At 51.3% G+C, this 15699-nt stretch overlaps 3 protein-coding genes across 3 annotated transcripts in view; 1 reads left to right on the forward strand and 2 right to left on the reverse strand.

Annotated features, from left to right (window-relative positions):
* The window catches only part of LOC105759916 (uncharacterized), a 649836-nt gene that overhangs the window by 185149 nt on the left and 448988 nt on the right, over window positions 1-15699 (forward strand).
* The window catches only part of LOC140681480 (uncharacterized), a 1248316-nt gene that overhangs the window by 41069 nt on the left and 1191548 nt on the right, over window positions 1-15699 (reverse strand).
* On the reverse strand, window positions 11759-12915 carry LOC140681484 (olfactory receptor 14A16-like). The gene has a single exon (XM_072921331.1). The coding sequence runs from the start codon at window positions 12913-12915 to the stop codon at window positions 11983-11985; it is 933 nt and encodes a 310-aa protein (XP_072777432.1). The 3' UTR covers window positions 11759-11982.

Consider the following 15699-nt stretch of genomic DNA (forward strand, 5'->3'; position numbering starts at 1 on the left):
TGCATGGGTGAGATTATATCCAGGTAGGAATGCTTGGTTCCTCCCCCTGGGCGGAGCATCCCACAATGGGATGATGTAATTTTATCAGTGCTGCAGTGACACTCAATGGCCCATTAACAGAAGATGGCCCCTGGAGGGCGTTATCAGGGCTGAGCCATGGAAGAGATAAAGAACACTGCTCCACCTGTTGATAACAGTTTACGGAGATGGTGACTGTAAACACTTTTGGTTACATCTGACACTGTAACCTGAAACAGTGAGGCAATCCCTGCTCGGGGTGGGGGGTGAACACCACCTCCCTTACCCAAACTGGCTCAGGTGTAAAATCCCCATCCTGTGAAGGCCACACACACAGGGGACAATGTCACACTTGCCCGGCCCCAGGGGAGATCTCTGTCCCTGTCAGTCCCTTGCTCTCCCCCCTTTTCTCTTTCTTTCTGTCTCTCTCCATCTTTAAGTGGATTACTGTTCCATAAAATCCCCTTAAATTTGGTGACCTTTGCACCTTAACAGGGGCAGAGGCATCTCTGTAACAATTTTATTAACCAGCTTGCAACATTATTTTGCACAGTGAGTTCAGGGCACTGTTTTCTGACCCCAAGTGCCTTTTTGACATCAGCCTGGTTCCCTCCTCTGACGAGCTTGTGGCTCTTTCTGGAGGAACTCTTGGAAACTTGGATGCAGCTTCCTCTGAGTGACTTTTGGGAGAACTTATGAGGAAAATGGCTGTTGTGGCTGGCCAGTGTAAAGAAAATATTTTCTTGTCCTTCCCTGAAAAGTTTGTTAAAATAATTGGAGGAAAGGGAACAAATGATACCAGCGAGACTGACAAGGATCATTCACCACACAGTGAGGAACACAATGCTACTAAAGTCCTACAAGAAGCCCAACTCAAGTAGCTAAGTTCTGAAGTAACTCCTGAATTCACAGGCTTGGGGGCTTTTCCAAATATGAGAATCATTATTTTCTTGGTCCTTGTCACCTTTGTGACAGCTACACAGACCTTTCCCTTCCTTTTAATAATCTGTATTGGGCCAAATTTCCAACATTCTTTTTTTGGAACCTGCCAGCATCTGAGTTGGAGCTGTGCTGGAACTGATGAAATTTGGAATTGCCACAGAATTGCTTCTGTTGTTGGTTTAGTAATGTTTGGGATTTGTTTGTGTTTCCATCACAAGTGACTTGTGGGAAGAGCAAATATTCCTCAAGGCATTTTATGTAGGGTTAAGTTTGATTTCTGTGAGTTTGTTTTGTCCAGTGCCCAGGGGATGCTCACGGGGTCTCTGGTTTTGTTTGGCCCTAATTTTCTTCTGATTTGTCTTTACCACTTAAAAACACCTGAAAAATGACTAAAAAGAGTATTGACCAGGGATGTCAGAAGTCTCACCATTTAACAAGTATTTGAGGTGGAATTTATGGTTTGGGAACATATTCTGGAGGATTTGTGGGTTCTTGGGGGATATCTGGTAGTATTCTCCATATCTTTGCACTCCAAAAGCCAAGGTGTATTGCTCTGTCACTTCAAAATGACTCAATCCCACTTTAAGACCCTTAATCTTACCCCAAAATGGCTCAATCCCACCTCAAAAATGGCTGGTTCCCACCTCAGTCCCATGCCAAAATTACTCAATTCCACAGCCTCTAGGGTGAGATAGGGTTGGGAGGCGACTGGGAGAAGTGAGATTTAAATTTGAGGTTGTGGGGTCAGGAGTGTGTGGGGCTGGGTGGGTGTGATTTATTTTGATAACTAATAAAACTATCAGAATTATTGATTTCTGTCCCATTAATTTTCTGTCAGTTCTGGTTTGCTTTTCAGAGTGCCGCCTTCTCAGCTGATTTTGTTTGTGACCTCCTGCCCCAGACTGAAAAGCAAGATGTGTTCTATTTCCCATCTGTATGGCAGTTGTCCTGTGTTAAGTGGGCAGTTTTTCCTTATCTCTTCCACAATCAATCCTCCCTCAGGGGAGACATCTGCTGATAATGGGCTATTGAATGTCACTGCATGACTGATAAGAACTGTAACATCCCATTGTGAGATGCTCCGCCCAGAGGGAGGAGCCAAGCATTTCTACCTGCATCTAATCTTGAGATTCTGGCCCACCAACAAAGCTTTTTCTGGGCTGGATTTCTCAGAGGAACAGCTGCCTCTTCCTCTTCAGAAGAAGACACCCTTTTCTACAGGATCACTTCTCCAAGAGAACCACACCTGACACTGCAGGAGGACTGCAGCCACCATTCCAATTGGACTACGGCCAACACCCTGTCCAACAGAGTGTCAGGTTGTATTCTGACTCTGTCAGTGTTGTTTTGGTTCACTGCATTGTTCATATTCTCATTTTCTTCTCTAATAAAGAGCTGTTATTCCTGCTCCCATATTTTTACCTGAGAGCCCCCTTTAATTTCAAATTTATAACAATTCAGAAAGAAAGAGTCTACATTTTTCCATTTCAGGAGAGGCTCCTGCCTTCCTTAGCAGACACGTGTCATTCCAAACCAAAACACCTCCTTTCTCTCCTGCCTTCCTTTGCCTGCTCTGTTTCTCTCTCAGTGTCTCCCTTGACCCAGGGCAGCTCCCACCACAGGTCCTGCCCTGATTTAATTCCCAATCCATGAGCTACAACAACCATGGGTGAAGTTATGAAGGCTGGTAGTGAAATGTCACTGTAGGATCTTGCTGCACTTGGCTTTTGGCTCTTCCATAAGAGCTTTACCTTCAAGGGCAGGGACATCTTTTCCTGGCTGGGAACTGGAATTCCAGCCCCTGGGAGTGTGTGCCATGGATCCCAGAGGGGCATTCCCGAGGCTCCCAGGGTGCTGGTCCTGCCGTGCCTCCCAAGGAGCTGTGCAGGGCAGGGGACAAGGTGCAGCAGCTGTGTTGGTGCTGCAGTGCCACGACAGCCCCTGGTTCCAGGAGTTTCCGCACTGCCAACAGCCGTTCCTGGGTTCCATGATGCCCTGCTGTGTCCCCATGGATATTTGGTGTCATGAAGTTCTTCGGTGTCACAATGGCCACCTCGCTCCATGAGCTTCCGCAGTGTCCAAATGGCCTCCTTGGATGGGCAGTGTCACCATGGACCATTGGCTCCATGCAGCCCCGCTGGGTCACCATGGACCCCTTGGTTCCATGAGGTTCTGGGGGTGTCTCCATGGTCTCCTTGGATCCACAGTGCCACAATGGACCACTGGATCCACATGGCCCTGCTGTGTCACCATGGCCCCTTGGTTCCATGGGACCCCAGGGTCACAATTGTCTCCTTGCTTCCACGTCACCCCCTCAGTGCCAAAATGGCCCCTTCCTTCCATGGGGGACACAAAAGATTTATAGAAACATTGAGCAAATCCTGCTTAACACACCTGGGAACACCTGTTTGCATTCCAGAGGGAGGTTAAAGGTGAGGATGGCACCAGCAGCTTCCATCTGAAACAGAGATCCAGGGAAAGGAGTGGGACAGAGAATTCAACTGGGAGACGCAGAGAATTCTGCTTCCAGAGATCATTTCTGGTCACACTGTTCCTTGTAGAAAGGTGACACCATTCCAGGCAGCCTGTACTGAGCAGGTGGCTCCTGAGTGGGGTTTGTTGTTTAGGAAACCTTCTCAGGCTTTTCCATTCTCTCCTTCCCAAGAGGAAAACTTCTCCTGGGCCTGTGTGCAGGCAGAGCCCTGAGGAGAGCAGGTGGGACACGGTGCAATGGGCTGGGACATGGAGCTGCAGAGCTCAGGGACAAGATTCTGCTGCAGGACACAGGGATGTCAGTGCCAGGTGGGTGATGTCAGGCATGGTGAGGCTGGGGGTGAGGAGCAGCTTGTCTGAACAGGGTCAGCCCTCAGGGGACTCATTCTTCTACATGCCCAGACCTCCTAAGGAGAACTTCAGTGTCAAGATCACCTGGGGAATGCTTCTATCAGCTCTTCTCTGAACTGGAAAATAAAAAAATACTCACTTGATTAAAGAAAAAAAGGTCATGAGGTGTACTTTGAATTCTTCCTCCTTAAAGGAACTCCAAACAGACTCCAGTAAGCTGCACAAGCCCTGGAGAGCTGAAGACAATTGAAGGAAGAGAAATTCTTCCTCCAAGGGTTTTCTGTATTTTAATGATCCCCATGGTGGATTTGAGCCCCTGTCCAGGACCCTCAGGCACTGAGAGAAGGGTGAAGAAGCTGCTCAAGGAGTCAGGAGCAAAACTCCAAGTCCCTTGGAGCATCACTGAGCCCCAGTGAGGGCAGGAACTGCCAAAGGCTCCCCAGGGACTGGTGAGAGCAGATCCTTGAGGCCAGGATTGCAGGGAGCCCAAGGCTCAGATCAGGGAACTGCAATGCTGAGCAAGGCCTGGGCTGGCTGGGGGAAGCAGAAAGGCCAAGCCCTGAGCCCAGCCTGGCACAGCAGGGCCTGTCCCTCACGGGTGGCTCGGGGCTGTTTGTGGGGCAGGGGGATGTGAGGGGCAGCAAAGACAAATGTCACAAACCTGTGTGACCCTGCAGATCCTCATGGAACCAAGGGGCCAGGGTGACACTGTGCTGCCTCATGGAATCAAGGAGACCATTGTGAACTCAGAGACCCCAAGGAACCAAGGGTCCATGGTGACCTTGTGCAGCTGCAGTGTCACAGAGGAGCCGCTGTGACACAGCGAGGGCACACGGAGCCCAGGGGCCATTGTGACAATCAGGGCTCTGTGGAACCACGAAGCCATTGTGACACTGCAAGGCCTCATGGAAGCACGGGGCCATTGTGACACTGCAGAAGCAAGGGGAACATTGTGACACTCCAGGGCCTCATGGAACCAAGGAGACCATTGTGACACTGTGGGGTCCCATGGAACCAAGGGAACATGGAACAGGTCTGGCTGGCTGGGCCTCCTGGGGACCACCTGACAGGTCTGGCTTACCTTGGCATGTCAAGGGATACTTTCATCTGCCCCTGAAGCCCTGGGGCTCTGGGCTTTCCTTCCCATGGGAGAGAACTGTCCTTCTCCTCCAGGGGCCTATGGCCAAAAGTGGGATTCCTTCTGCAAATTTTCTTAACTGCAAAGATTGTTTCCAGATTAAATCTACCAGGAGAGACAGGTCTGGCAGGCTTGGCCACTCGGGGGCCACCTCTCATCTTCCTTTCAAACACTGGAACCATGTGCTTTTCTTTCTTATGGGAAAAAAACATCCATCTCTACCAGGCACCCATGGCCAAAACTGAGGATCTGCCTCCAGAATTCTCTATATCCAAGGATAGCTCCCAGACAGAAGCTGCCAGGACTGACAAGTCTGGCTGGCCTTGGCTTCCTGAGGGCTGGCACTCATCTGCCTCTGAAACACCATGGCTCTGTTCTTTTCTTCCTAATGTAAATAATTCTTCCTATCCAGGAACCCACAGCCAAAATTGAGATTCCACCTCCAAAATGCCCTGTGTCCAAGGATAGCCCTTAGATGAAAGGTATCAGGAGAGTCAGGTCTGGCTGGCTTGGCCTAAGGGTGGCCACCTCTCATCTTCTTCCAGGACACTTGGACTTGCACTTCTCTTTCCTATAGGAAAAAATCATTCATCCTGTCATGGCCAAAACTGGGATTCCACCTCCAAAACTCTGTACATCCGAGGATTAATGCTTTGAGAAATGTTTTTTGTTGATTTAATGACCTATTAAAACTTTTCCCAAATTTTCTCTTATCTTCTATGTTGCCAGAAAGGATGTTTTATTGTTTTGAGCTCCTGAGAATCTCTTGTTGGTATTTCTCCAGTGCATCCAACTCAGAGGACAGAACCAATTGTAATTCCTTTTAAATGTCCCATTGAGAGAGTTTTTTAGGGGATGGGGGTCAGGGCTTGTGTGTCCTGCTTGGCACAGCCCAGGCAGGGCTTTCACAGCCCATCCCACACTCCATTTCCCAGCTGGAGCCGCTGGTGCCTCTGAGTTCTGCTGCCCCAGCCCCAGGGACGCTCTCCTTGTCTGCCCATTCCCCCAGGGTCTCTGGGCAGGGATGGCCTCAGTGGGGGCTGCTGACATCCTCAGCAACTTGGAGGCTGCTGCTGAATTTTACTGCTCCAGAGGCTTCTTCAGCCTTCAGCTCCTCAGTGCAGGAATTCAGTGCCCCAGGGCTCATTAACATTCAGAACACCTTAACAAGCCAAGCCCTGGGAATCATTTAAGTTTTCAAATCTCTTGTGGTTGATTACACTATATTTAAAAAGACAGTGAGAAAAGATTTCTTCAGGTCCTGTTTAGTTTTTTTTACTCCTAATAAATTGATGTGTGAAATCTCCAATTGACACTGAATCCAAGTGCCTCCTCATGCAGTTGGAATAGATATGAAAATCAAGACCCTTTGTGGCTGACAATCCATCAGACTCTGTCCCTGCCCCCACCCCACCATTTCCCCCATCCAAGCCCTGGCACTCAGGGCAGCCTTGTGCAAATCTGAGCTCCCTCCAGCCCAGGCTGCACCTGCGGGTTTCAGCTCCTTGGCTCCAACTCCCACCTGCTTTCCTTGGAGAAGGAGGTGCCCCAGACACAGAGGGATGTTCATTTATTGCCAGCCAACAAAGCCAAGGGAAGGCACAGCTCCATCAAATGCAAAAGCCATTCCTCTGCTGGCTATTAAATCCACTTTGCACAGCAGGCAGACTCAGAGCAATGGAAAACACCTTCTGTGCCCAGCACAGATCCCAAGGTCCCCCCAAACTCTCCCTGCCCCGATTCTGCCCAGATTTGCTCTTTGCACACACGAGTCACAGGCTGAAGGCAGGAGCTCCCTCCATGCCCAGAGGGAGGAAAAGAGGGAAAGTGGATGAAGAGCTCTCCTGTGCAGAGCCAAGGTCCAAGTGCCCCTGCAGTGGGAACCACAACTCATCAGGTTTGTGTCCTTTGGGCTCAGGACTGGTGACACTCAGAGGCACAGAGAGGTTTCTTGCCAACAAACACAAGTTGAACATTTGAACAGTTTAAAAACAATCACAGCTCTTCCCTCAACTCTCTGTGATGTCCCAGCAGCATCTGACATGTCCCCTATCCCCAAGGGATTTCTGCACAGGAACAGTTTTAGACAAAGACATAAAAGGTAATTCTGTGATAGATATAAATGTAAGTAAGGTGTTGAATAATGTGATATTTATTTGAATTTCAGAAAGACTGCACAACTCTGTGAAGCTCAAAGCATGAAGCCAGTCAGTTGAGAGGACCTTGAATGACGAGAGAGCACCTAGAAGAGGAAATCTGGGAGCAACAGGAAGGACATAGATTGAGCTGGTCTAGTGAACAGATTTCCTTAGACATGGCCATTTAAACAGGAGAGCTGGAAACACCTGAAGGAAGAGGGAGATGATGCAATAAACAAAATATTGGTGACTCAAGAGGATGGAAAGATCAATATTTCTTCTTCTCCCATCAATACACTTCCAAGAAATTCCTGTTCCTAGAGGGAAAACATTGGTCTTTCTTAAAAGTAGTGTAAGTGACCCAGATAATAAAAATGTCCTTGTATAATATGAACTGCACAAATATTAACACCTGTGCCCCTTTCCAGGCAGACATCAGCTGTGTGCCCATGAACAGGCAGTGCCACTTGTGCCCTGAGGTGCCGAGCTGGGGTTGGATCTCTCAGAGAGGAGCTGAGGGAGAGCAGAGCACCTTGCAAGCTGCAGGTCCCTGCCAGCCCCGCAGGGCTCCTGTGCCATCAACATCTGCCTTGCTCCAGTCTGGAACAGGGCCCAGCACCGTGCCAGGACCATCAGAGAGCTGAGGTGTGTGCTGGAATTCCATGCCCTCCCCATGGCACAGCAGCCCTGCATTTCCCTGCTCCAGCCTTGGTCTCCAGCACAGCCATGGAGGCTCTTTGGGCTCCTGAGTGTTCCTGCAGCCCCCAAGGGCAGCTGAGCTCTGCCTTTGGCACAGGCAGCTCTGGCCAGCGCAGGCCATGCTCAGCAATTCCTTGTCTGTGCCCGGCCTTGCTGCCAGCCCCAGCTCAGCAGCCAGGGCTGCCGAGGGCTGGGACAGACAGAGGCTGGTGCTGACAAATGTCCTGGGCCCCTCCCTGCTCTGTCCATGCCCCAAGGGCACAGAGCAGCCTCCTCTCCCGGGCTCTTGCCTGTTTTCAATGCCTTGCCCAGGCGCTGGCCCTGCCCCACAAGGCCTGGGCTGAGTCCTGCCCCTGCCCGCTCAGCCAGGCTGAGATGGACACTGATGGTTTCTGTGCCAGGCTCTCCCAGCCCAGCCCAGCTCCCTGCAAGCTCTGCCAGCTGCCCTGAGCTCTGGGCAGCACCAAGGGCCTCTCCCCAGCACAGCCCAGCCGGCTCTGGCCCCACAGCTCTGCTCAGGCCAGGCTGCTCTGGGCACTGCCCCACGGCCTCAGCCCCTGCCAAGGGCACAGCAGCAGCTGCAGCTCAGCCAGGACTCAGCCCCAGCCATGGGGGAAGGGGCTTGGCCAAGGCCAAAGGAGCTCCCTGGCTGCCCTGCTCCCTCTGGCTGAGGTGCTGAGAGCTCTGCAGCCCCTCCTGCCATCCCATCTGCCCAGGCCAGCACAAGAGCCCCGGCCTTGGGGCCCTGCAGAGCTGCTCCTGCTCCAGGCCCAGGGCCCATCCCAGAGCTGGGGCAGCCACAAAGCTGTGCCCATTTCTGCTCATTCCTGCTCTGATGGGGATGGATCCTCAGCCACTTGGAGGTTGCTGATGAATTTTGCTACTCCACAGGCCTCTTCTTCCTTGAGCTCTTCTTCTTCAGGAATTCAGAGAGAAAAGCTTATAAACAGTTGTTCAAAACACCCAAACAAGACAAGCCCATGGGAATAATTCAACTCTTCAATTCTTCTGTGGTTAATTAGACAGATTTCAAAAGTTTATTCAAGATGACTCTACTATATTGAAAACAATGCCAAGATAATAGTTTCCTCCTGTTAAATTTTCTTTTCCTGTTGATAGATTGAGATCAGCAATGTCCAGTTGCTATTGATCCCCAGCACCTCCTAATGCAGTCTGAATAGATATGAAAATCAAGGCTTTTCACAGCTGACAATCAAAAATACTTCCTCCATACCCCCACCCCACCATTTCCCTCATCCAAGCCCTGGCACTCAGAGCAGCTGAGGAATGGAGTCACATCCAGGGGCATCCCCAGAACTGGAGACTTTGGCCCGGCCATTTACATCTCTTTATTGATTATCTGGACAAGGGGATAGAGGGCAGCCTCGGTCAGTTCCCAGGTGACACCAAGCTGGTGGGAGTGTGGCTGAGCTGGGGGGCAGGAAGCTCTGCAGAGGGCAGCAACAAATCTTCTACACTGGAATTAGGAAGGGCAGACTTTGGCCTTTTTAGGATTCTGATTTGGGGAGTACTGAATCAGGTACTGATATTTTAAACAAAAGCTGCCCTTAAAAAGGAAGGGGTTTAGGAAGGATGAACATGTTTCAAGAAAGCTGTCTTAATGGGGAAGGAGCTGCCTATCCCAGTGTGGCAAAAGATGGGCTAGTGATGAAAATTACTGTCCTGGCTGCCCATACAGTTTTCCTGGGAACTCAGAGGAAAAAAGGAGTGGCAACACAGGAAGTGTTTTACAATGCCCTTAGGCTATGCAGAAAGACAATTAGAGAGGTGAAAGCTCAAATAGAACTTAACCTGTTGATTTCTGTAAAAAAAAAAAATGAAAAGTTTTACATAAAATTTTGTAGCAAAGGCAGGGAGAAGGAGAATCTCTATTCTTTATTGGATGCAGTGGAGAATACAACTAAAGATAAAGGGGTCACAAGCTCAGCTCCTACACAGGGAACTAAAGATAAAGTAACTAAAGAGAAGGAAAAGGCTAAACGATTTTACACCTTGTTTGTCTCAATTTTCAACAAGTGCACAGGTTGTCCTCAGTACAAGTGTTCTCCTGAGCTGGTAGATGGGGACAGGGAGCAGAACAGCCCCCTGTGATCCAGGAGGAAGCAGTTGGTGATGAGCTGAAGCACTCCGATTCTCACAGGTGTATGGGATGGAATCTAGCCTAGGGGTATGAGGGAGCTGGTGGATGAGCTCCCCAAGCTGCTGCCCATCATTTACCATCAGTCCTGGCTCACCAGGGAGGTCCCAGAGCACTGGAGGTGCCAGTGTGAACCCATCCCCAAGAAGGGCTGGAAGGAGGAGCTGGGGAGCTCCAGGCCTGTCAGGCTGAGCACGGTGCCTGGCAAGGTTATGGAACAGATCACCTTGAGTGCCACCCCAGGGCACCCACAGGATGGCCGAGGGGTCAGAGCCAGCCAGCGTGGATTTCAGTATCTACACTGATGATCTGGATGAGGGGACTGAGTCCACCATCATCAAATTTGCAGATGACCCCAAACTGGGTGTGAGTATGGATCTGCTGGAGGGTAGGAGGGCTCTACATGGAGACCTGGACAGGCTGGATCCAACAAGGTGAGGTTTTACAAGGCCAAGTGACGCTGCACTGAACCAGGAGGTCAGTGTTACTCTCTGGGGCTTCGTGAACAACAAAGACCACTATGACATGAGGGCACCTTGTATAACCAAGAGGCCATTGTGACAATGCGAGTACTTGTTGAATGAAGGAAGCAATTTTGGGAACGGAGTGCTGCTTGGGACCAAGAGGCCATTGTGACACCGTGGAACCAAGGAGACCATTGCTGCACTGTGACACCTCCTGGAACCAAGGATCCACTGTGACACTGCAGGGCCTTGGGGACCAAGGATCCACTGTGACACTGCAGGGCCCTGGGGGACCACGGTGACATTGTGACACTGCAGGGCCCACAGATCCAAGAGACTTTGTGACACAAAGGGGTCCCATGGAACCAAAGAGACATTGTGACTCTGGGAGGCCTGATGGAATCATGGAGACCATTGGGACACTCTGGGGCCTCATGGAACCCTGGTGACACCAAGCTGGCTGGGAATGTTGATCTGCTGGAGGGTAGGAGGGCTCTGCACAGGACCCTGGACAGGCTGGATCCAGGGCCCAAACCCAACAAGGTGAGGTTTAACAAGTCCAAGTGCCGGGACCTGCACTTTGGCCACAACAACCCCTGCAGCGCTACAGGCTGGGGACAGAGGGGCTGGACAGCAGCCAGGCAGAAAGGGACCTGCAGGGACTGATGGACAGCAGGCTGGACATGAGCCAGCCGTGTGCCCAGGTGGCCAAGGAGGCCAGTGTCTCCTGGCCTGGATCAGGAATGGTGTGGCCAGCAGGAGCAGAGCTGCTGTGCCAGCACTGATTTGCCCCAGCTCTGCACACAGACATTGCTGCTGCAGCTCCAGTTAACGTAACAAAAGGGTATCTCTGCATAAAACTTTGCTAGGAGATCCCTGAGTTCCTTTAAAGCCACCGAGAGCACAGCCCCTCATTGACACAGTCTGTGGGCACAGGGAAGGTGGAGATATATAAAATGAAAAATGGCACAAACAATGGCTTTATTTTGTTGACAAGATTTAAAAAATAAAACACAGGGAAAAAATGAAAAAAAAAAACCACAATCAAACCCAAAAGAACTATCAACGATTATATATATTACAAATTATTTCTATTAACTGGCCTGTCCCTGCTGCAGCCCCGGCACTGCCACCCCCAGGACTGTGCCCGGCCCCGAGAGCACTCAGGCCCTGCAGCAACACCAGGGCCACCAGGGCAGCGGGGCAGGGCCACGGGAGCAGCACTGGCAGCACCAAGTGCTGCTGCTCCTGGGCACAGCTCTGTGCCAGCACTGATCTGCCCCAGCTCTGCACACAGACATTGCTGCTGCAGCTCCAGAGAAGGCAACAAAAGGGCATCTCTGCAGAAAACTCTGCTGGGAGATCCTTTAGTTCCTTTAAAGTCACCAAGAGCACAGGCCCTCATTGGCACAGTCTGTGGGCACAGGGAAGGTAGAGTGAAACAAAATGAGAAATGGCACAAGGAATGGCATTTATTTGTGGACAACAGTAAATGTAAAACAAAGACTTCCAAGATGAAACCAACAAGAAGTATCAAAGATGAATTTTTTTCGAAGTGATTTGCAGAAATTGTCCAGCAGTTTAATGTTTCTGAAAGCATCCAGTCATCAGTGTCCACACTGCAGCCTTGAGCTCCTGGTTCCTCAGGCTGTAGATGAGGGGGTTCAGGGCTGGAGACACCACCGAGTACAGAACTGACACTGACAGATCCAGAGATGGGGAGGACATAGAGGGGGGCTTCATGTAGGTAAATGCAACAGTGCTGACAAACAGAGACACCATGGCCAGGTGAGGGAGGCAGGTGGAAAAGGCTTTGTGCCGTCCCTGCTCAGAGGGGATCCTCAGCACAGCCCTGAAGATCTGCACATAGGAGAAAACAATGAACACAAAACAACAAAATACCAAACACACACTAAGCACAATGAGCCCAAGTTCCCTGAGGTGGGATTTGGAGCAGGAGATCTTGAGGATCTGTGGGATTTCACAGAAGAACTGACCCAGGACATTGCCATGGCACAGGGGCAGGGAAAATGTATTGGCCGTGAGCAGCAGAGCATTGAGAAAGGCACTGGCCCAGGCAGCTGCTGCCATGTGGGCACAAGCTCTGCTGCCCAGGAGGGTCCCGTAGTGCAGGGGTTTGCAGATGGACACGTAGCGGTCGTAGCACATGATGGTCAGGAGGCAAAACTCTGCTGAGATGAAGAACATAAAGAAAAAGAGCTGTGCAGCACATCCTGTGTAGGAGATGGTGCTGGTGTCCCAGAGTGAATTGTGCATGGCTTTGGGGACAGTGGTGCAGATGGAGCCCAGGTCGCTGAGGGCCAGGTTGAGCAGGAAGAAGAACATGGGCGTGTGCAGGTGGTGGCCGCAGGCTACGGCGCTGATGATGAGGCCGTTGCCCAGGAGGGCAGCCAGGGAGATGCCCAGGAAGAGGCAGAAGTGCAGGAGCTGCAGCTGCCGCGTGTCTGCCAGTGCCAGCAGGAGGAAGTGGCTGATGGAGCTGCTGTTGGACATTTGCTGTAGCTGCATATGGGCACTTGGTCATGGAGAAAGGACAGTGAAGAGATAGAGGAGATACCTGTAACGAAAATCAAAGACATTTCCCATAAACCCTCCTCTGTGACACACATGGACATTGTCTTTAGTGTTTTGGATGTTTGGGGCCTTATTTATAAGCTCCCCCTTATCTCTGATGGTGTTCCTGGAAATCAGAAATGCTCAGCATTTCTGCTGCCCTGTGGTAGAACAGAGTGGGTTGTCTGATGCAAAATTATGAGCAGAGATTGGGGGAAGAAGGTCTGTTACCTCATTCTGTTTGGAGTTTCTCTGGGCTTTCACTTATCTCAAGTGGAGGATGTTCACACTCCCAAGTTCTCTGTTAAGCTCACCAGGTACTGCTGAGAGCAGATGGATCCACCACAGCTCAGCTCCACATTTGGAGCCAAGGACTCACATTGCTCATTTCACCTACCCAGCAGCATTTTCAGTGTCAGAACACATCTGCATTTCCCCATCAATCTTATAACTCAGAGATGCTCTAGGACAGGTTTGCACCCTGCATTGAAGCTCCCTGCTTGGACTGAAATCTCAGGGAGACTTCCAAGAGTCCTTCTGATGGCACTGGATGAAGGGACACACAGCTCCTTCCCTGGCTGCACTGCCAGCATTGCCCAGAGCCGGGCACTGGGGACAGCTGTGTCACCCTGAGCCAGCTGTGCCCCCTGCCAGAGCCCCCAGTGCCGGGCAGCTGCTCCCAGCCCTGTGCTCTGCAGAGGGAACTGGGCCCGGGGCTGCAGAGCTGCCCCACGGCTCTGCTGCAGCTCTGCCTGCACAGGAGGGGCTGCACGCCTTGGAGCCCCGGCCCTGAGGGCAGAGGCTTGGCTGGGGGACAGGAGGGAGGGGGCTTGTGCAGAGGGAAGGGCTGCACTGGAGGGGCTCCTCTGGGCATCTCTAAACTCTCCCTGCCACAGCATTTCTGGGCTTTGTTTTCTCTCCTTCCCTGATCTTCTCTCTGCTTCCTGGAGATTTTCCTCCTGCAGATGTTTCCCTGTGCCTGATCTCTCTGTGCCAGCACTCCCAGACCCCAAATCTCTGTGCACTCTCCTTGGCCTGACAGAACCCTGCCTGTTTGCAGGGCACTGGCTGGGGGCAGGTTCTGTTTGCAGCTTGGAGAAAGGAGAGCTCAGACTGAGCCTGATGGCTCCAGCAAAGGTGATGCTGCTGCTGTCCATGGGCAGAGTGGCTGAAAGAACATTAGGGATCTCCTGTGAGCACTAAAACTAACAGTTCAGATGTCTCAGGCACTTGTCAAAATTCATAATCAACATTTAATATTTATCCCTCCCTCCCTGTCATTCTCCAGTAGAAGGAAACTGAATACAAAATCTCTGGAAATCTCATTTTTATCAAATCCTTGTCTTGGAAATATTTTATGACTGGTGAGAACCCTTCAGTATTTCAGAGCTTCATCAAAATTTCACCTCCCCTGCACCAGAAATGCTCAGAGTGGTACTCACAGGGTCTGTGGGCATTGGGATGTTCCAGCTTTAGGAGATCTCTCCAGGAGCTGCAGCTGCATTGTCCTGCAGCCAGAGGTTCCTGTGCCAAGGGCTGGCAGTGATTCTGCCCCAGGCACTTCTCAGCCCTTCCCAGCCCTGACTGATTGAAGCTCTCTGTGCCTCTGTGCTGTGCCCGGGCTGGCTGCAGGCAGTGCCCCAGCCCTGCTGGGCTGGGAGAAGAGCTGCTCAGCAAGAGAAATGTGCTTTTGAAGCTCTCCTTGGTTACCAGGATCACCCTCTGTGCCAGGAGCCCGGCCCAGCTCAGCAGCACAGACACAGCACAAGGACTTTAATGACCCTCTGGGGCTTTGTGCTCAGGCCCTGAACATCAGGCCCTGAGAGGGAGCTGCAGAAACCTCTCCAGAACTCCAAGTCAGAATCCAACTCCAAAGTTCCTTGGACTTTTAATGGGTCCCACTGAGGGACACGACTGAGAAAGTGTCCCCAGGCCCCAGGCAGAGCAGAGAACTGGAGGCACTGATGACAGGTGGGGACAAAGAGAAGCCAAGTCTTGGTGCCCTGAGGCACAGCAGGGTCTGTGCCACCAAGGGCTGGGAGGAGACACCTTGTCCTGAGGCCCTGGGGCCTCCTGGCACAGCCCCAGCCAGGCTGGGCACTGTCACCCCCTGGTCCTGCCCTCAGCATCCCCCCGTAGCCCACATCCCAGTGGCCTCAAGGATCTGCTGGAAGGAGTCCCTGGGGAGCCTTGGTCAGGAATGGCCCTGGGGGCTCCTTCATGCTCCCAGGGATTGCAGGTTGTTCAAAGGACTTTGACTTTGGCTTTTGCCTTGAAGTCTCTGAGAGGTTTGTGCAATCCTGGCCTCCAATTATCTGCTGTAATTAGTCCCTGGAGAGGCTTTGTCAGTAACAACACTCAGTGGGGCTCATTAATGCTTTGAGATACTCAAAGTTTTTAAGGTACTTTGGATTCTCCTTTCCACACTGAGTGCATCGGAGAGGTTTTTGTGCCATCCTGGCCTCCAGTTCTCTCCTCCAAGGAGTCTATGAGGACCCTGTGTTGGGGATGGACCTCAGTGGGTTCCATTAATGCCTTGAGACACTTTGGGTATTTTTCGTTTGACTTTGACTCCTGGAAAGGTTTGTGCAATCTCCTCTCAGGCCCTGAGGTTCCAGGGCTCAGCTCCAAATGCACCACGGGGCTCATTAGGATCAACAAGTCCTGACAAACCATGGCTCTGCCTTGATTTCCCTCTGCTCTTGTGCAGTTCATCAGGAAGTT

Source organism: Taeniopygia guttata, chromosome 36 (assembly GCF_048771995.1).
Source record: "Taeniopygia guttata chromosome 36, bTaeGut7.mat, whole genome shotgun sequence".
NCBI classification, from domain to species: domain Eukaryota; kingdom Metazoa; phylum Chordata; class Aves; order Passeriformes; family Estrildidae; genus Taeniopygia; species Taeniopygia guttata.

Bases quoted from the DNA above. Each gene is read 5' to 3' on its own strand.
- LOC140681484 (XM_072921331.1), bottom strand. From the start codon at position 12,915: ATGTCCAACAGCAGCTCCATCAGCCACTTCCTCCTGCTGGCACTGGCA.